The sequence below is a fragment of the Trichoderma gamsii genome (assembly GCF_001481775.2).
Source record: "Trichoderma gamsii strain T6085 chromosome Unknown Scaffold_13.2, whole genome shotgun sequence".
NCBI classification, from domain to species: Eukaryota; Fungi; Ascomycota; class Sordariomycetes; order Hypocreales; family Hypocreaceae; genus Trichoderma; species Trichoderma gamsii.
The window spans coordinates 809,899-827,357 of NW_020171350.1; the positions used below are offsets into that span (position 1 = coordinate 809,899).

General features: G+C 46.1%; 6 protein-coding genes across 6 annotated transcripts; 4 read left to right on the forward strand and 2 right to left on the reverse strand.

Annotated features, from left to right (window-relative positions):
- Positions 1-2,004: 2,004 nt before the first annotated feature.
- TGAM01_v204685 (hypothetical protein) lies at positions 2,005-3,015 on the forward strand (the record flags this gene model as incomplete). The annotated part of the gene is made up of 1 exon (XM_018804421.1): positions 2,005-3,015. One exon carries the CDS (start codon positions 2,005-2,007, stop codon positions 3,013-3,015), a length of 1,011 nt encoding a protein of 336 aa, XP_018662234.1.
- Positions 3,016-3,196: 181 nt separating this feature from the next.
- On the reverse strand, positions 3,197-6,562 carry TGAM01_v204686 (hypothetical protein; the record flags this gene model as incomplete). Its single annotated transcript, XM_018804420.2, has 2 exons — positions 3,197-5,086; positions 6,149-6,562. The coding sequence occupies 2 exons, from the start codon at positions 6,560-6,562 to the stop codon at positions 3,197-3,199; spliced, it is 2,304 nt and encodes a 767-aa protein (XP_018662233.2).
- Positions 6,563-7,528: 966 nt separating this feature from the next.
- On the forward strand, positions 7,529-8,425 carry TGAM01_v204687 (alcohol dehydrogenase; the record flags this gene model as incomplete). Its single annotated transcript, XM_018804419.1, has 1 exon — positions 7,529-8,425. One exon carries the CDS (start codon positions 7,529-7,531, stop codon positions 8,423-8,425), a length of 897 nt encoding a protein of 298 aa, XP_018662232.1.
- A 738-nt stretch (positions 8,426-9,163) lies between these two features.
- Positions 9,164-10,072, reverse strand: TGAM01_v204688 (alcohol dehydrogenase; the record flags this gene model as incomplete). The annotated part of the gene is made up of 1 exon (XM_018804418.1): positions 9,164-10,072. One exon carries the CDS (start codon positions 10,070-10,072, stop codon positions 9,164-9,166), a length of 909 nt encoding a protein of 302 aa, XP_018662231.1.
- A 1,146-nt stretch (positions 10,073-11,218) lies between these two features.
- On the forward strand, positions 11,219-11,956 carry TGAM01_v204689 (hypothetical protein; the record flags this gene model as incomplete). Its single annotated transcript, XM_024549488.1, has 1 exon — positions 11,219-11,956. The coding sequence occupies one exon, from the start codon at positions 11,219-11,221 to the stop codon at positions 11,954-11,956; it is 738 nt and encodes a 245-aa protein (XP_024405828.1).
- Positions 11,957-15,837: 3,881 nt separating this feature from the next.
- On the forward strand, positions 15,838-16,737 carry TGAM01_v204690 (hypothetical protein; the record flags this gene model as incomplete). Its single annotated transcript, XM_018804417.1, has 1 exon — positions 15,838-16,737. One exon carries the CDS (start codon positions 15,838-15,840, stop codon positions 16,735-16,737), a length of 900 nt encoding a protein of 299 aa, XP_018662230.1.
- Positions 16,738-17,459: the final 722 nt, after the last annotated feature.

The window sequence follows — 17,459 nt, forward strand, 5'->3', positions numbered from 1 at the left end:
AGGTTTCAGTTGTTGCCTAGAATTTTCTTTTAGTTTGAGTATATTTAAGGCTTTAAAAAGCCGACTGACGTTATATGATATGGCACGATGGACTTCATATCCCAAGTCAACGGTTGGCAGCGAGCGACCGGTTGTAGCTTGAGCTATACACGCCAGTGTAGTCAAGACGAGCGCGCCGTTCAGAATCATTGTAAGATATTGCATATAGATGTAAGTTGATTGAGGATTTTATTACAGGTTTGACAATGAAATTTCAATAGGCTTTATATATCCAAATGTATCCCCTATACGCAACGCAATACACTGGGTTTGCTTTTCTTGGATGACAGTATATTACCATATATAGCAATACATTAACGACCAAATTAGATGCTGGTTTTGTTTACAGTCCATAAAAGGCAATACATAGAGCGGGTTACTACAACTGCCCCACACCCTCAAGCTTTGCTTAGCATTTTGTCCCACGCGTCTGGCGGCGCATAATAAGAGGGATTGTGTTCGCTGCGGTCCACAACTTTAACAAGGAGTTACTCTATGAGTGGCCCAGGAGATTTGATGAATTTGGGAAGTTCCATCTATCTACCTTTCTTCCATCCCTGGTTATTTTCTTAGCCAAGTCATTCGTAGCTACCGGGAAGTCTTTGGATATCGCCACTACAGAGAATGGCTGGTCTTCCAGGCATAAAATTCTAAGCTCCGAGTTGGAGACTTTGACCTACAGCGCGTTTCAGACCCCGTTAATAAACATATCTTAGACTCAAAGGACAAATTCTTTGCAGTTCCAAGTCCATCGCTGCGCGAATTAACAAATACCCCAACTTCATACCCGACATGATCTATGTACAGCGCTATCTAATCAACTGCTTACATACATAGGTATCACGACATATATATGGTAAAGCATGGACTCTAACAAAAATCCTCTGTTGTATTTTTTTTTCTTTAAAATAATTTTCAGTAGTGGAGACGCGACTAGAGGACGAACGTCTCTCCAAGACGTGGACTATCAAATACTTGATTTAGGAAGCCTTCTGGAAAAGAATGAACCCGGTAGCTAATATCTCGATTTAGATAGAAAGATAGAACTTGGGCATGAAATACCTAATTGGAGGGCAAAAAGGAAGTCTGTTTTTGTAGCTGTAGTGCCATCGGGTAGCTGTAAAGGCCCAGGTGGGTCGACGCTGGTAGGTCTTCAAGCCCTGGCGCTAAGAATAAGAACAAAGGAGGGAAACACAAAGAGAAACGATGTGAGAGATGAATTGTCCCCGAAATCTACTTATTTTTGCGATTGCTACTGAGCGCCTGCGACCCCATTGACCTTATCCTTCTTCACTTTGCTTATTTCCGGCCCCTGATAACAAGCTGTAACTTGTTGCTAATGTTTGTTTCAACAACTAGGAGTATGGAGACTTCAAGTACTTCAGGGCTGTTTGTTAGGTAAGATTACCTAAAACAGGGGTACCATGCTCGCTGTGGCGAAATATAGCAACTATAGTCACACTGCTGCCTTTTGCAACCAGTGACAGTAACACAACATTGTGCTTGTTCCTGGCCGCCACCAGACTATAACTCAATGGTCGCAAACGCTATTCAATAGCGCCGTCTTAGCGTCAACTAGTTTGGTTGGGCCAGCAACTCAGCTCAGCCTCATTTCCGCTGGATGCCAGGTCTCCCGAGCCACCTAAAGTGTCTCCCTTTACACGGCCAAGTGATACCTATCTAGAACTATGCAGGGTCTTTTTTTTATAGGCCCTGGTTCATTGGTTCGCATTCAAGACAAATAAACCCTCCCACTTTACTTAAACAACCCTCCAACGCGCCTGGATATCATTTATAGCAGCTGCTATTTGATCGGAAACTGTGCTCGCCGGCATCACTGAGACGCTACCGACAACACATATTTTGGCTTTTAGAAGGAATAGAAGGCAAATTAACAAAAGAAAACAGGGAAATAAAATAGAGATTATCGACGCATAAATCTTCCAGCTGTGTTTGGCGCTGATCATGACAGTCATCAATCGTCCTACGATCTCACAGTCCAAGTCTAGAAGAGAGATACTTGTGACCGGCGGCGCAGGCTTCATTGGCTCAAATCTGGTCGAAGCCCTCTTAGCAACAGGCTGCTGGAAAGTTATTGTTGTGGACAACTTTGATAACTTTTACTCTCCCGAGATTAAACGCGCCAACATTGCTACACATCTTCACAATCCCAATTTCAGATTGCACGAAGTTGACATACGGGAACCCATTTCTCTACGCGAAATCTTCGCCGATAACAATATCTCTGTTATTGTGCACCTCGCTTCGCGGGCTGGCGTACGGCCGTCTCTTCAGCACCCAGCTTCTTATATCGACACCAATGTCACCGGAACTTTGAACTTGCTTGACTGTGCCAGAGATTTCGGCGTGCGAAATTTTCTATTTGGATCATCATCAAGCGTATATGGACTCAACTCAAAAGTTCCTTTTTCCGAGGACCAGAATACGTGTCAGCCAATTTCGCCGTATGCAGCATCCAAGGCAGCCGCCGAACTGCTTTGTCATACCTATTCCCATCTTTACGGCATTCGCTGTATTTGTCTAAGATTCTTCACTGTCTACGGCCCGCGGCAGCGTCCTGACCTTGCAATTTACAAATTTGCCAAGCTCATTTGTGACGGCAAGCCAATTCCTGTCTTTGGTGATGGGACAACTCGTCGAGACTACACTTATGTAGACGACATCATACAAGGTATTTGCGCTGCCATCGACTACGACGGTTCTCAGTACGAGGTGTTCAACCTTGGAGAATCGCAGACTATTGAGCTGCGCGAATTGATTGGCTTGATTGAGAGGAGTCTGGAGCGAACCGCAATTCTTGACAGGCGCGAGGCACAACCAGGTGATATGTCAATCACGTTTGCGGACATCTCAAAAGCCAACAGGCTACTAGGGTACAAGCCCAAGACGAAAATTCTCAACGGCATTCCAAAGTTTGTTCAATGGTTCTTGGCGCAAAATCAGTGTACGGCGTAAATAGTTACCAAATGTGCTGAACTTTGCAACTTGCTTGCTTATTAATTATACATGATGGTGGCTCTAGATGAGAGAAACTAAATGGCTGGATAATATACACGTGCTCCATTTTATTCATATAGATATATACATTAAATTTAGACAACAGCTTTGGAAGGATGAATGGGACAAGTGCAACCACTCAACTAAGCGGCCCTCCCGCGTCGCGAAACACTTCATCCCACCAGTGGTCACCAGGCAGACGAAGTGAATCATCCAAGTACTGACAAACGTCTTGGAACCCAACCTTTTTTAAGGGAGCCTGAGCCGAGTCGCCCATCAGTCGTGGCCTCCTATCTAACTTCTCCGCTGTAGTAGCCCAGTATTTGACGCCACTGTCCTCAGCTTCTATCGTCGCCAATGGCTCATCAGGTATCCTAGGCGCTAGGTGGATGGTGAGGAGCTTTCGCAAGTGCTGGTGGAACCAAGGCTTGTCCCACCAAGATGTTCGTCTTTCTTTGAACCCGTTGTGGTGGACTATGGCAGGAATTGATTCGGTGAAAAAATCGGCATACAGCTCCATCTCTCCCCAATCTGGTGATTCGATCACGCCGGCAAGCGGATTTCTTGCCGACTTAATATCCTCTGGGACACCGTGGAGTCTCACGGGGGATATGCCCAATGCCTCGGAGTGTGCATCAATGACAGACTGGTTGTTTAGTAAGACAAAGGCTCCATCAAATAGCCCGTCGTCAGTATCTGTCCAAAAGGTCTGGATGGACAGCTCTTGATTATAGTCGAGCCCAAAGTGATACTCAAAGTCCCGGTCCATAAGAAAGTTTGCGTCACTGTCTTGGATGACTTCTTTGCTTGCTCGCCGCCATTGTCGCCAGACCTCTTGCTCACCCAGCACTTCTCCAGGAATGCCTTGTTCGCTGAATAAGTGGACACCTTGATTAAGGCCTGCTTCCATCTTCTCTGCGGCACGACGAAACAGTCGCCTCATGTCCCCTGCAGGGCCAATGTAAACACCCCCATTGATGTACTTTGGTCGATGATCTCGATGCTTGTTTGCATCCTTTTCCGTGTCTGGACCGTACAGATCTGCTCTCAATGGGCTATCCGGCAATCTTTCGCAGTGCATGTTGGAGCCCGAGTTTGGTTGTGGATGGCAGTTTTTCCCAGACGCTGCGATGATGGTTTGTCGCATGGGAACAGGCTCATCTCTGTCCCACTGTTGCTGTAGTCTGATGTTGGCTCTCTTGTTGATATCATGGTATCTTTTCAGGAGAATATCCGCAGGGAGTTGAAACCAGACGTCGTAGGCATCAACCATAAGCACAAGGTCGTCATACTCTAGCTTCTCGTCCGGGTGAGCTTCCGGATGCAGTGCCGCATCGAGATACTTCACGAATCCTGGGATTTTAGGGAGGTTTTGGCCGCCCTCCCACTTTGTTATCGCACGATAGTCTATTCCCCAGTTGATGATTATCGGACTTGGATAGCCAAGAGCGAGCGCCGTTGCTATTGTCTTGCATAGATCCGGACTTGGCGACGTAGCAGGTATTACCAAAACGAAGCGGCGGTCTTTGTGCTGCTTTTGTGGCGCGTCCAGTTCAGAGTTAAGGCTATCTATAGGGTCTATAGGCCTTGTTGGCTCAGGTGCAAGAGTTGGCTCAGGTGCAAGAGTTGGCTCAGGTGCAAGAGTTGGCTCAGGTGCAAGAGTCGGCTCCGCAATCTCTGCAACAATAGACTCAGGTGTGAGAGTTGGCTTGAGAGCTTCTGTCACAACATCAAGACGCACACTACTTGGCTTCGTAGTGCTCTCAAGAGGAGAAGTCGGTATCTGGCTGCCGGCGTGTTCGATATGATCAGTTTGATTGCTGGGATGTTGCTCGGCCTCCAAAGTCTGATTGCGTGAATGCTGTTCTATCTCCAGTGTCCGATTGCCTTGTAGATACTCGAGCGCGTGAGGACCAAAGCGTGCATTTGGGTACAACAAAATAATAATGAGCGATAGACTCAACAGGATGAATAGCATAGAGGCTCTTGACATCTTGCGAAAGCCCAAGGCAACTGAAGATTTGAGCATCTGAAAATCCAAATCATAGTGTCTTCTCACCCACTGGTCCATTATGCCTGACATGGCACGGTTTGAAGCCGTTAAACTCGCTCACATTCTCTCGGCCCAGAAGGAAAAAAGGATCAAGTCCAATATTTCCAATAGCGCCTATGAGATAGGGGTCTAGTCTCAGACATGATCGCTAAATGTGCTACCCACTTTAATATTGGCCTGGAGCTGAATTACCGGCGCTATCTTTTTTGCGCTACACCAATTGGCAGCCTACACAGCCTGCCTGGCTACCAGCCTCTGGTCTCTGCAATAAATTTTGCCACTCTATTTCCGGGTGAAGTTAGATGTTCATACGCCCATTACCCCCAGCTCTAATACACCGTTTCCTTGGGAGGTAAGCGTCTCTCCTCCAAGTTGAGATTATCATCCTAATGGGGAATTAATTGGTCTGTTTCTGTTCTGCGTTATCTGCTTTCCTCCCTCAGGTCCAAGTGCGCACTTTCTTTTTCCCCCGCGCTAAAATTACTGTGACCAGAAGCCGTAAGCAATCACTCATCTGCTCTTGAGCATATGCCCAACGCAGCGTCCCCCGCATCGTGAATGAAGACTTGAAAGTCACCAGGCCTTATATGTTACCATACTACAAGTGTGAAAATCTCTATATTGTCCCGAGCTGATTTGAACAGCTATTACAGGGAGAGCTAAGTCGAGTTTCGATACTGACATTAACCAGATAATAGGCTATCAAGGCAGCAAGTGGATGATTCCAGGTTTATTGTAATGGAACCGCTCGATGTATATACGAATGGCTTGTGTTTCAACCTCAGCTCGCTGCCTTATCCACCATAATGCCTTCCTAGCTTCCCGATACCAGAGCGCAAGGAGTAGCAGACCTACGGGGTCTTTGTCCTCTAGCAATCTTCTGAAGCGCAGCTGGGACTGGCTTATGAAGGTTATCATATAAATTCCCGGAAAACTACCGCCTGAAAGCGTTTGTAGCCTCGCTAATAAGACAAGCAAATGAGCTGCAACATAATACGGGTGGTTATCGCTGTTGCTTGTCTCGGTAAGGTTGCACACCTTTATCAAAGAAGAAGGAATACCGGCTGTACTGGCTTCAGGTATTGGAAATTCCATATCAGCGTACTCAGATGCCATGGCTCGAAACAAGCCGTTCGTGCGCAGAGGGTCGGTCAAGGTCCACATGATACGCTTTCCGACGGTCAGCCGCACCCACTCAAGATCAGAAGCATGCCCAGATCGAAGAGGCCAAGCATCTTCAGGGCTCGTCTCCTCAAATGACACGATCGCTATGAGGCCGAGCAACGCTGAGGTGGCCCAGAGAGCGTCTTGGTCCGGCGCTGCGATCAAGTGTGACAGCTTTCGTTTAAAGAGGCAAATGCATTGAAGAGTATGATGTATCTCCGTCTGTGTTCGACATCCGCGTACGACATTGCGTTGTGTCCGCCTGAAAGCTGTGGCAACTGCAAGCATGGCGTGCATCAAGTACGGGTGCTGTGCTGTAAGAATGGAGATCGATGAGTTGCATTGAACCAGCGACATACATGGAAAGCAATGGACGGAATCTCATCCTTCCAGATCTTCGTCATATTGGTACTGAACGGTTGAATAATTTCCGAGCGAAATTGCTCTAGCTTCATCAAAGAGTCCGAATCCAACCTGAAGCTGTAAGATACATCCGAACAAATGACGGGCAGCGATGACGGCGGAGAGAGGACGCTCGCCGAGCCACGACAACTGGCCATCCCGTCTGTTGAGAGCTGTAGGTCTGGAATACCGATGGCAAAATTACACAGTATCTTGTATTCTGTGCATTTGTTACATCGCGGCTTGGTCTCGTCACACTGAACTCATGAGTTAAAATGATCTGCCGAGAGAGGTTGCGTCACTCGCCTTGATTCTTCGGAGCTTGCAGTTTCGGCACCCGAAGCGCGACTTCCTACGTGGCGTTTGAACTAGAGTATCCTTCATCTGAAGTAGATGGGCACGGTGTTAAGGCAACCTCCTTTGATGTTGCATTCTTGACCTATGGTGGTGCTACTTCTTATAATAGGTATCAGCACAAATGATCGGGCCGCCCCTGGCGTTTTAGGCTCGTGGAGAATTACCTAGTATCCCACGCTATTCCGTTTGCCGCGTTGCGAGCGCTGTCATTGGCGAGGTTGGGCCAGCGGGTCACACTTTGTCACAGCGAGTTTGAGTCCAGCAGATATTGTCCAGGATTATTGGATTATTGTTTCCTTGAGGGGACAAACTGGTTTGGCATATTAGAAATCAAGAATCGATTGCAATAGCTCTATGAATCAAGCCATGAGTATAAATGATGTGGAAGCCACCGTAAGAAAGTCTTCTCAATGAGACAGCTCCAATACGTGACGATGCACTGCTCATTGCAAGTAGGGAAAAGAGAGAGTCGTTTCTAGCATCTCTGCGGCCATCATGCACGTCTTTGTTACAGGTGCATCTGGCCTGATAGGTGGAGCTGTTATACAAGAGCTTATCAGATCCGGGCATTCCGTCTTAGGACTCGTCCGCTCCGACAAATCTGCCGAGAAAGTGAAGGCCCTCGGAGCCGAAGTTTTGAAAGGAGATCTCTCAGAATTGAGTGTCTTGAAGTATGGCGCCGCGAATTCTGACGGTGTGATTCACTTGGCCTTTGTCCACGACTTTGATAATTTTGGCCAAAGCTGTCAAACAGACCGAGAGGCTATCAAGGCCATGGCTGCTGTTCTTGCCTGGTCAGATCGCCCTCTTCTCGTCACTAGCGGGACTATGCTGCTTCGCCAGGGTCAGATTGGAACTGAAGATGATTCTTTCGATCCGACATCGCCTAATTTTTCTCTTCGCGGAGAGTCAGAAGAACTGGCCAAACAGCTTGCTTCCGAGGGTGTACGCACGGCGATCATGCGCCTTGCACCCGTTAATCACGGCGATGGTGACGACCACATGTTTATCTCCAACTTGATCACCGCTGCACGTCGAACAAGAGTGGCCGCATACATCGGCGAGGGCCTCAACCACTGGCCAGCCGTTCATTACCTTGACACCGCCGTCGCGTACCGCCTTGCACTAGAAAAAGCAACTCCGGGGGCCACGTACCATATCGTCGCTGAGAGAGGGGTCGTTCTAAGGGATATAGCAGAAGTCATCGGACAGAAACTAGGCATTCCGGTAGAGTCAAGATCTTTCGAAGATTGTCAAAAGACTTTTGGCCATTTTGCGACCGTTATAATGTCCGACAATGTCGTGTCCAGCGCCAAGACTCAGGCAGCGCTCGGATGGACTCCAACACAGTGCACGCTGCTCACTGACCTCGAGCACGGCAATTACTTGTAGGTCTGAAATATGCTAATAGTCGATAAATGATCTATCTTTCGCCAAGGTAAAGCTTATTGCAAAACTCTTATATACCTATTATTATGTACCTAGATTGCGTGGCACTATTATATTAGGTAGAGATCGAAATGAAATTGTAGTCTAGCAACTGCGGTTGTTCTTCAATAACTGCAAATGCAAACCTTATTTACACCTCACTTTCACACTTACTTTTTTCCCATCAGAGATCGGTCGAGACATTCTTAGCTAAAATTACTAGGAGTTACAATCTCCCTCTAGATCAAAATAAAACAACAAACATAGTTACCCTACAAGCCCTTATATATATTATTTACTTAATGTAAAATAGGAAATCGTGAATATCTTGTGAACTTAAAGGCAAGAAGATATTTTAGCGTTTTTCCTAGATTTAATTACTGTAATCAACATATGAGCAACGTTACTGGAAGTAAAATATCTTATCTACCTACCAGCTGCATTTTAAACACAGCCTAACCTGCTACAGCACCGTATGTATACAATTTACTTATTACTATATTACTATACTTGGAAGTACAGTCAGCGGCAGATGGCCTAGCATTCAACAAGGCATCGACATTGATTTACTCAGGAGCTGGGGCAAGCTACATCTAGAGCACGAACCATGATTGTTTAAGCCGGTGAGGTTACAAACAGGGTTTTTTTAAGAATAGAAGCTTGCATAATTTACTAATGCTCTAGTAGGTTTACAAAGGTTATCTAAGAGGTCAAACTCTTAACAATAACTGGAATATCTTCTAGTAAACCTGGGTTTGTCGGATTCCATCCCAATTGCTCCTTTGTCTTGGCGCTCGAAGCTATGTTATCGGCCGTGGCAAGCTCCTTGAATCCACCAAAATAGTCCTCTGCTGTCTCCAATGGGATACTGACAACCGGAATATTCAGACTTTTGCCAAGCTGAGTCGCGATATCCTTCAGTGTCACACCTTCCTCGGCCACAGCATGAAACACAGATCCTGGCTTGGCCTTCTCTACGGCAAGCCGGTACAACTTGGCTGCGTCGTCCCGGTGGCCGGCGCACCAGTGATTCTGGCCGTCGCCAGCGTACGCAGAGACGCCCTTCTCTATCGCAACGGGGATAAGCAACGACATGAACCCCGAAGATCCAGGACCGTGCGTTGTTGGCGGTAGGCGCACAACGCTGGCGCGCACACCCTGCTTGACGAAGTCGAGACACAATGACTCTGAAGGGCCACGGGCCGAGGCAACCGGGGTACTCATGTCAGGTGCATCAGCCTCGTTACCAATCTTGCCGCGCGGCAGCAGCATGGTGCCCGAAGTGACTACTAGAGCGCGGTTGCCACCGGCAGCAGCCAGGGCAGAGCCCAAGGCGGAGATGGCCGCTCGGTCTATGGCACAAGACCCAGCAAAGTCGGCCATGTTGTGGACGAATGCCAGGTGAATGACTGCGTCGCATTCAGAGGCGCCTTTCTTAAGGACCTCCAAGTCCTCGATAGTCCCACGGAGGACCTCGACACCTTGGGCTTTCAGCTGCTCGACCCCCTTGTCACTGCGAGCCAAGCCAAGTACTTGATGTCCTGCTGAGAGAAGTTCTTTGACAACCGCAGAGCCGACGAAGCCGGTGGAACCTGTGACAAAGATGCGCATGTTGAACGTTACGAGTAGTGAGGCTTCAATAAACGAAAAGAACGAGATGCTGTTTGGACTTGAAGATTTGAAATCGAAGAAAACCAGATTACGAAGTTTGAGCTCTATATATATTGCTCGCACCCCCTTGGTGGTAGCCACGGATGTACGGCAAAGTTGACGCGTAGCTACCTCGTGGATTATTGCCATTTGAACATTGCCCACCTCAACAGATGTATTTGAGTTGAACTACATCTTGACATGTGAACTTGTAGGACATTTGATGCAGAAACTCTGGCCAATCAGAGAGCTCAAACTCCGAGTACAGGTAAAGCGTGGGTCAATAGCAAAATGAGTCGAGGTTTAGCGTCGCGGCCTGGTAGCACCCCAGAAATGCCGATCACGCCAAGGCTGATAAAGACGGTAAGGATTGAAATACCCAACCCCCCCAAACTTACTGGAGGGTGATCTTTTGCAGCGTATCTCAATTTGACTGGACGCCGAGTCTCGACAGTCAGACTTCCTACATTTACTACCCTAGTGCAGCCTTTGTTGTAATTCGTGAATATTCATGGACCCCCAAGTCTCGCCAATAGATCAAAAGTGTAGGCCAAAGCGCAAGTCTTCACGGTTCGGCTGTCGAAACTGCAAACTAAGAAAATTGAAGGTAAGTTGACCCATGCTCATCCGTCACACTTTGCTACTGGGGAGACTTTGGTAATGCATACTAACTTCACAGTGTGACGAGACAAGGCCATACTGCTTGAAATGTCGGACATACGGGGTCTACTGCAACTTCGGCTTCAACATTCCCGATCTTCAACCCGTCCACCAGAAACAAACAAAGGAAGAACTAGTTAGCCTGTTTGATATACCGCGTCCGCAATGCACTATTAGTAATGCTATATGGGTCGGCGATGGATCGAGCTATTTTACACTGGATCTGAAGGACCAAATGCTTTTTGATCGGTTCCGATACCAAGTCATTCACTCCCTCGGTGGTTCTGGCGTAGTACACATATGGGAGAGTCACATGCTTCATTTCTGTTTTACTGTGAGTTCAAGTTGAGAAGAAAACTCCATCTGCTCTTGAGATGCGCCCTGCGCAAGTCTGGCTCACTCATACGTGCTCTTCAGTGTCCGTTCCTGATGCATGGAACATTGGCGATGGCAGCTATTCATGAGCGCTATTTTGAGACGACGCCGACACATCGTCGCTCATTACGAGAATCTTATCACGCATCTCAATTCACAACCTTATTCAACAAACAGCTAAGCCAACCCATCAGAGAAGAACACAAGGACCCCCTCTGGGCTGCTGCTGGTGCTGTTGCTATTCTGACGTTTTCTACCCTTGCTGTGTCCTCTCCTGATGAGGCATGGCCTCTTGGGTCACCCGACTCTTCCGACCTTGGCTGGCTTCGTCTGGGGGTTGGTAAGATGAAACTGTGGCATCTAGTAAACCCGCTGCGGCCAGAAAGTGTGTACCGCATCATTTCTGAATCATTTGCAGAACTACATCAATCGGTGCCAACACGGGGCACCAATGGCGTGTCAGTCGGATTGGTGCAACTGTGCGGGCTTGACGAGTCGTCGACGCGAGAGAATAATCCTTTCTTCACGGTTGCGCATGGTCTCTCTCAGCTATTAGAGGTACCAAAGGGCAGGGTCTCCCTAGGCAGTGCTATGAAAGTATGGAGCCATATGGATAATAGGTTTGTGGCCCTATTGGAAATGAAAGACCCGGTGGCGCTTTTGTTGCTTAGCCTGTGGTACACTAAAGCCAGTGGAAGCAGATGGTGGATTAGCATTCGAGCCAAACATGAGCTTCCGGCTATTTGCAGTTACCTGAAAACGTACCACAAGGACAACAGTGTTATCCAAGCCCTTATTCCATCTATATAGTGCACAAAAATAGAGACTATTTTCTTATAGGATTATCTATTATTTGACAAGAGTAATAAATGAGATTTAAAAAGCGCCAAGGAGTTATTACTAGATAAATTCCTATTGACCCTCCTATTATGTTCTAGTAGGGCGTAATATATACATTTACTATAGATTTATAACCTAGAATACACTAGACATTATAATTGAGGCTTTATTATGCTTCAGGTAAACGCAGAGCATTAGCCCTAGCAAATAATTAGAACAGGCCAAGGCCTACTTGAAACGGACTGAAATATAAATTATAGTATATATACCCTTTACGCTCCAATTTAGTTATAACATCACCCCAATTGTTGAATATGAGGTCCTTTATCTTGCCTAGAGCTGGAAGGAATAGGCGATACTAGTCAGCAAGACCCATTACTGCGCTTTCTACCCTGGTCATTGCTATACTAGCAGTTGCTTCTAGCTTCTCTTTACAAGTCAAGGCAAATTCTTTCGCAATCCAGCCCAGGATTAGGTTGATCTGGTAGTCACTTTTACATCTCTTTGGCTAAACCTTAATGTCATGCTACCGTCTTCGACTGCCGTCATGGAGATGCTAATGTTCCAGGCCACTATAATTTGCATACTGGTCCTAGTCCGTTCAATAAGCTCTTGTTAGCAGCAAAGATAAACAAGAGTTCACAGGGAGATAAACACCAAATTCGTAAAGATGGCTATAGCGACGGACAGCAGTGCCCCCCAAAAAGGTATTACTAGAAATTACCTTTCTTTGCCGATCAAACCTCCGCAAAATGCTCCATCGTAGTGAAATGTGGATATCTGCTTCATACTCATCTCATCACTCCCTCGTCGAAAGTTGAAGGAAATTCCTGGAGAAATATCTGCAATTAGATTTACGCGTTAGCAAATCGGTTACATTGGCATAGTCCGAAACGTTAGACACGGTCTCACAATTGTTACGAATTTGAAAAGAGACATTGGCCCCCTGACTTCCTTCTAGGTCCTCCCACATATTTAGAGGCGACTTCTCAGTTGACGGTCCCGTGAAACTTGGATTCGCTCCACAAGTCCACGATGCGCCTGGACTTGTCTGTGTTAAAGCATACCTTGATGGTAGGGATTTCATATCCCCAACCTTGAATCGAGGTCTCCAGTCACCGCCCCCAAACGGTTCTACGGCAACCAAAGCGAGTTTCCTGGCCATCAACGAAAAAGCAGTGACAACGGCTGGCAAGAAGAGTTTGTTAGACATGATGTAGATGCCTTTACTTAGCTCGGTGATGAATGGGCCAGAATATGGCAGCTGAGGTACCTAATTGCCTGCCTGAAGCGGTGCGGTCAGATCCTTGTTGAGGCCTTGGGAGTCTTAGCTAGCTCGTTCAAGTCCACAGCACATTTGCCCGTAGAGTTACCCGTCATCTCGTGGACTTGGAAAAGGTTTATTGAGCGAGCACGGCCGCTAACGCTCCTACCTTTTTGCTCTCTCCTCATCGCTATGTCAATGACGGTCTTCCACAAAACAAGGACCGGAAAAGCCTGCCCAAGGCTTTTGGGGCGACTCATTGTGCAGACATTTGAGCGGTATGTTTCTGGCAAGGCTGATGAGGCGCTCTCGCCAGACATGTCCAATTTCATCGGCATGTGATCTAACTTGGAACTGAGTGCAGGCACAGTTGAGACCCTGGACTTAACTGTGTCAGGCATGACGGGGATCCTCCGTTTCCGTGCAGGGGCCTTTCTTCATAACCAGTGCTATCTATCACCTTGGGGTCGATACTATACACCACTATAACTGTCTTTCCTCGTTGGCTCGTTCAGGTCACATCTAAACATCTTCCAGTATCGCTGATAAACTCTGTTACATGGTAAGTACCTATTCACCGTTATGATCCTTACTATTGGCTTAAATGATAACGACGAAGAATTATAAGCCACTGCCAGTCATTAACAAAGGTCTACACACTGAGTTTGGTCAGGCCAGTACCGAGCTTTGTGACAAAGAAGCTTGATTTCCCAGTGGTGGCAAGACGCTGGAATGGCACCCTTGCCGGGGTAGCTAGTGTCCTTGCCATGACCGCTTCGGCTATTATTGCTTTTCTCGAATTTAAAATGGCGAGAGTAGCTGGGCTGTTACGGACGAAACATCACGACCTATATTTACATATGGAAAGGGCCTTAGATAGGCAATCTCCAGCTAGAATGCAATTCCTGGGGTCTCGGTATTATTACTTAGGCTTTTACTCATTGAGGGTGTTCTCTAATGCTTGTGACATGCATCGAGTTCCTGTATGTCTTGCACAACGGAGATTATTTGTGAGGACTACGTAGGACAAGTCCTTGCAGACCACTGCCGGCGGTGTAGCTGCACAAGCGTGATCAGAGCCACTCCTTTTTGCCAAAATGCGACCAAAAGGCGCCGCCATTTCCCTTTCAATACTGGCCTCGTCTATAATCTTCAGCACACTCTGCACAGCAACCTTGGGGACAATTGGGCCTTTGAGTGAGGTGCATAGCTTTAAAATCCTGAAAACATACTCTTTCAAGTTGTGCGAAGTCTCTCTAGCTGCATTCTTTCTCAGCTAGACTCGGATTGTAGTTTTCGCAATGGGAGGCAAAAGAGGTAGAGTGTGGAAATGAATCAGCGGACAGAAACGTAGGGCGAGAGTTTCATACTGGCTAAGGGGCCAAAATTCCCTATGTCGACTACTCCCGGGTTAACGCCAAGGACAAGCATTCCCTGATTTTTATGATTTATGTTGAACTTGGCATTAATGACATTCAGCGCCGCTCTAGACCCTACATATGAAATTTCGACCTCTATATCGAAGTTTACGAGTCTATCTCTGCCATGCCTGTAGTTAAAGCGACAATCTTCTTTACTTTTGCCCTTAAGTACAAGTAGTAGGAACAAGCTGTAGCAGAACAAACCATCAACAGGTGAAGTAAAAGCGGCATTCGCAATCAAGTAGCCGAGATTGCCATTAGTAATAGCGGGAGTCTAAGCAGCAGCGTTTTCGAGACCATTGTAGTCTGTAAGGTCTTCGGCCAAAACGTGAATGTTGGAGCAGTCAGGCAACTCAGTAGATGCTTTCTGCTTAGTAGAGGCTGTGTCTTGAACTAGACCGACAGAAGTGTTGTCGGGTTGTTCGAAAGCTGGCGGAAGAACTCAAAATGATCACGGGTATCCGCTAACAACTTCCTCAGCTCGCTCGATGGTACAGATTGTCTTTCAAATAGAGGAATTTAGATTCCCGTAAAGGATGGTGTTTTTTCTAGACTTTGAATACTAATAACTAAAGCCCCCTTGAAATATAATACAAGCCAGCGGTAATCCCTGTAGCGGAAATAAGAAACATATTAGTCACAACTATAAGAGGTAGCTTGCAAACTTTCGCTGTTTATTAGTCCTGGGCAGGGAGCAGACATCAGAATGCAAGCCAGCTGTGATCCCAAAAGCGGAAATAACCAAAAGATTAGTCACAGCCATAGTAGGTGGCTGAAATATCCCCATGGGATTGGACATGTTATAATTGTTATAGTGGGGCAGCTCTCTCAAAGTAAAGCTTCCTTTATAAGCTGATTAGAAACCAGGAGAATTAAATAACTCATAAATTAATGTCTCTAAATGTAAATTCAATGTATATTCCATATAGTGCCGAAGTAAGCAAAGCAGCCCCTGGAGAGGAGACAAGAATTGTTCGGCAGATCAAACGGCAATCAAATACATAGCTCTAATAACACTATGTAATCTAGAAAATATAATATATCTCAACCGCGAAGACCTCTACAGCACAGTATTCATTTTATTACTCGCAAGATATTTCAGCACATTTAGGAAATTACATCTCCTCTATTGCACCATATAAACATCTGCTATATTATACATCAGAATGGCTCCGAGAATTGCTGTTGCTGGTGCTACTGGAGAATTGGGGATTCCTATTGTGATAGCCCTGCTAGCTGCAGGATACCATGTCACTGCCCTTACACGAGAAGGCAGTAGCAACGCCTTGAAACTTCCTATGAGCTCCAATCTTTCAGTGATTGAAGTTGACTACTCTTCAGTCCACTCCCTCGCAATTGCTCTCAAAGATCACGCCGTTGTCGTCTCCACTCTTACTTCTACATCAGTTGACGATCAAGTCCCCCTTATTGATGGTGCTATCATAGCTGGGGTGGCAAGATTTATCCCATCAGAGTTTGGCAGTGATGTCACCAACTCCAAGCGGAACAAACTACCGGTATTTGAGGGCAAGGTCAATACTCACCAATATCTCGAGACTGTTGCGGCCAAGAATCCCAATTTCAGTTACACAGTGATTTGCAACGGCGCTTTCTTGGATTGGGGCCTCCATGGCTTCCTCATCAATGTCCCTGGACACACAGCTACTGTCTATGATGGCGGCGACATTCCATTCACAGCTACTAAACTTGAAACTATTGGTAAAGCTGTCGTCGGGGTAATTAAGCATCTCCCTGAGACGGCTAACCGTCCAGTTTACATTCAAGACGCTGTTGTTACCCAAAATATGCTGATTAGTTACGCTAAAAATATAGATGGCGTGGAATGGGAGATTACGCATGAGTCTACTGAAGCAATGTTTATGAAGTCCTCTGCAAAAGTAGCAAAAGGTATTACTGATTGGTCAGTAATGCAGCCTTTTGTTTTCAGTTCTGTTTTTGGGGATGGATATGGTCAAGATTTCTCTGACCATTTGGACAACAAGCTTTTGGGGTTGAACGGTTTGACAGACACAGAGGTTAGGGCTTTAGTTGAGAGTTTATTGTAATTAGTATATTACAGGCAGAATAAGGGATAGGTCCTTAGGATATTAAACTAATAGGCTATATTAGTCCTTATAAAATAACTTACTATATAAGACATTTAAGATATATATATTAAAAAACTTAAATAGTTAATTATTCATAATATAATAATATTAAATATAAGTTATACTTTATTTATTAACTATGTAACTATACACTGGATTGTCACTAGGTAGAAACTCCAATGAATACTACCAAAACAGCGGCATATGTCGCCACCACACCGAGAAGCTCCTGATGTGTAGAACCGGAGGTAAAAGCAACAAAAAGAGCGAAACCCACTGTCGAAATTACCACTGTGATTATGGCAGCATTCTCACTTCGATGAAATCCTTTGGTCATAACTATCATCGGAACCAGCACCGCTAGGCCAGCCACAAGAGACATTCCGATCCGCTTCCACATTTCATGAGAACGAGAGAGATGTTTCGCCCTGGAATAGGAGAATTCCAAGGACCGAAAAGACTCCAAGTCGCTCTCATCTCGGTATTCACTACCATTAAGAATAGCTGACAACGGCAAATTAGCTCTATCTATCCCTAACGACACCAAGAGCAGATTTATACCTTGCGCACTAATCATTCTATTATTAACGATGTTATTTACTCTATTTTGCGAGTCTTGCGCAGCCGCTAATGCAGTGTTTGAATCCCCTAGGTAGTTGAATATTAGTATGCAGATTTTC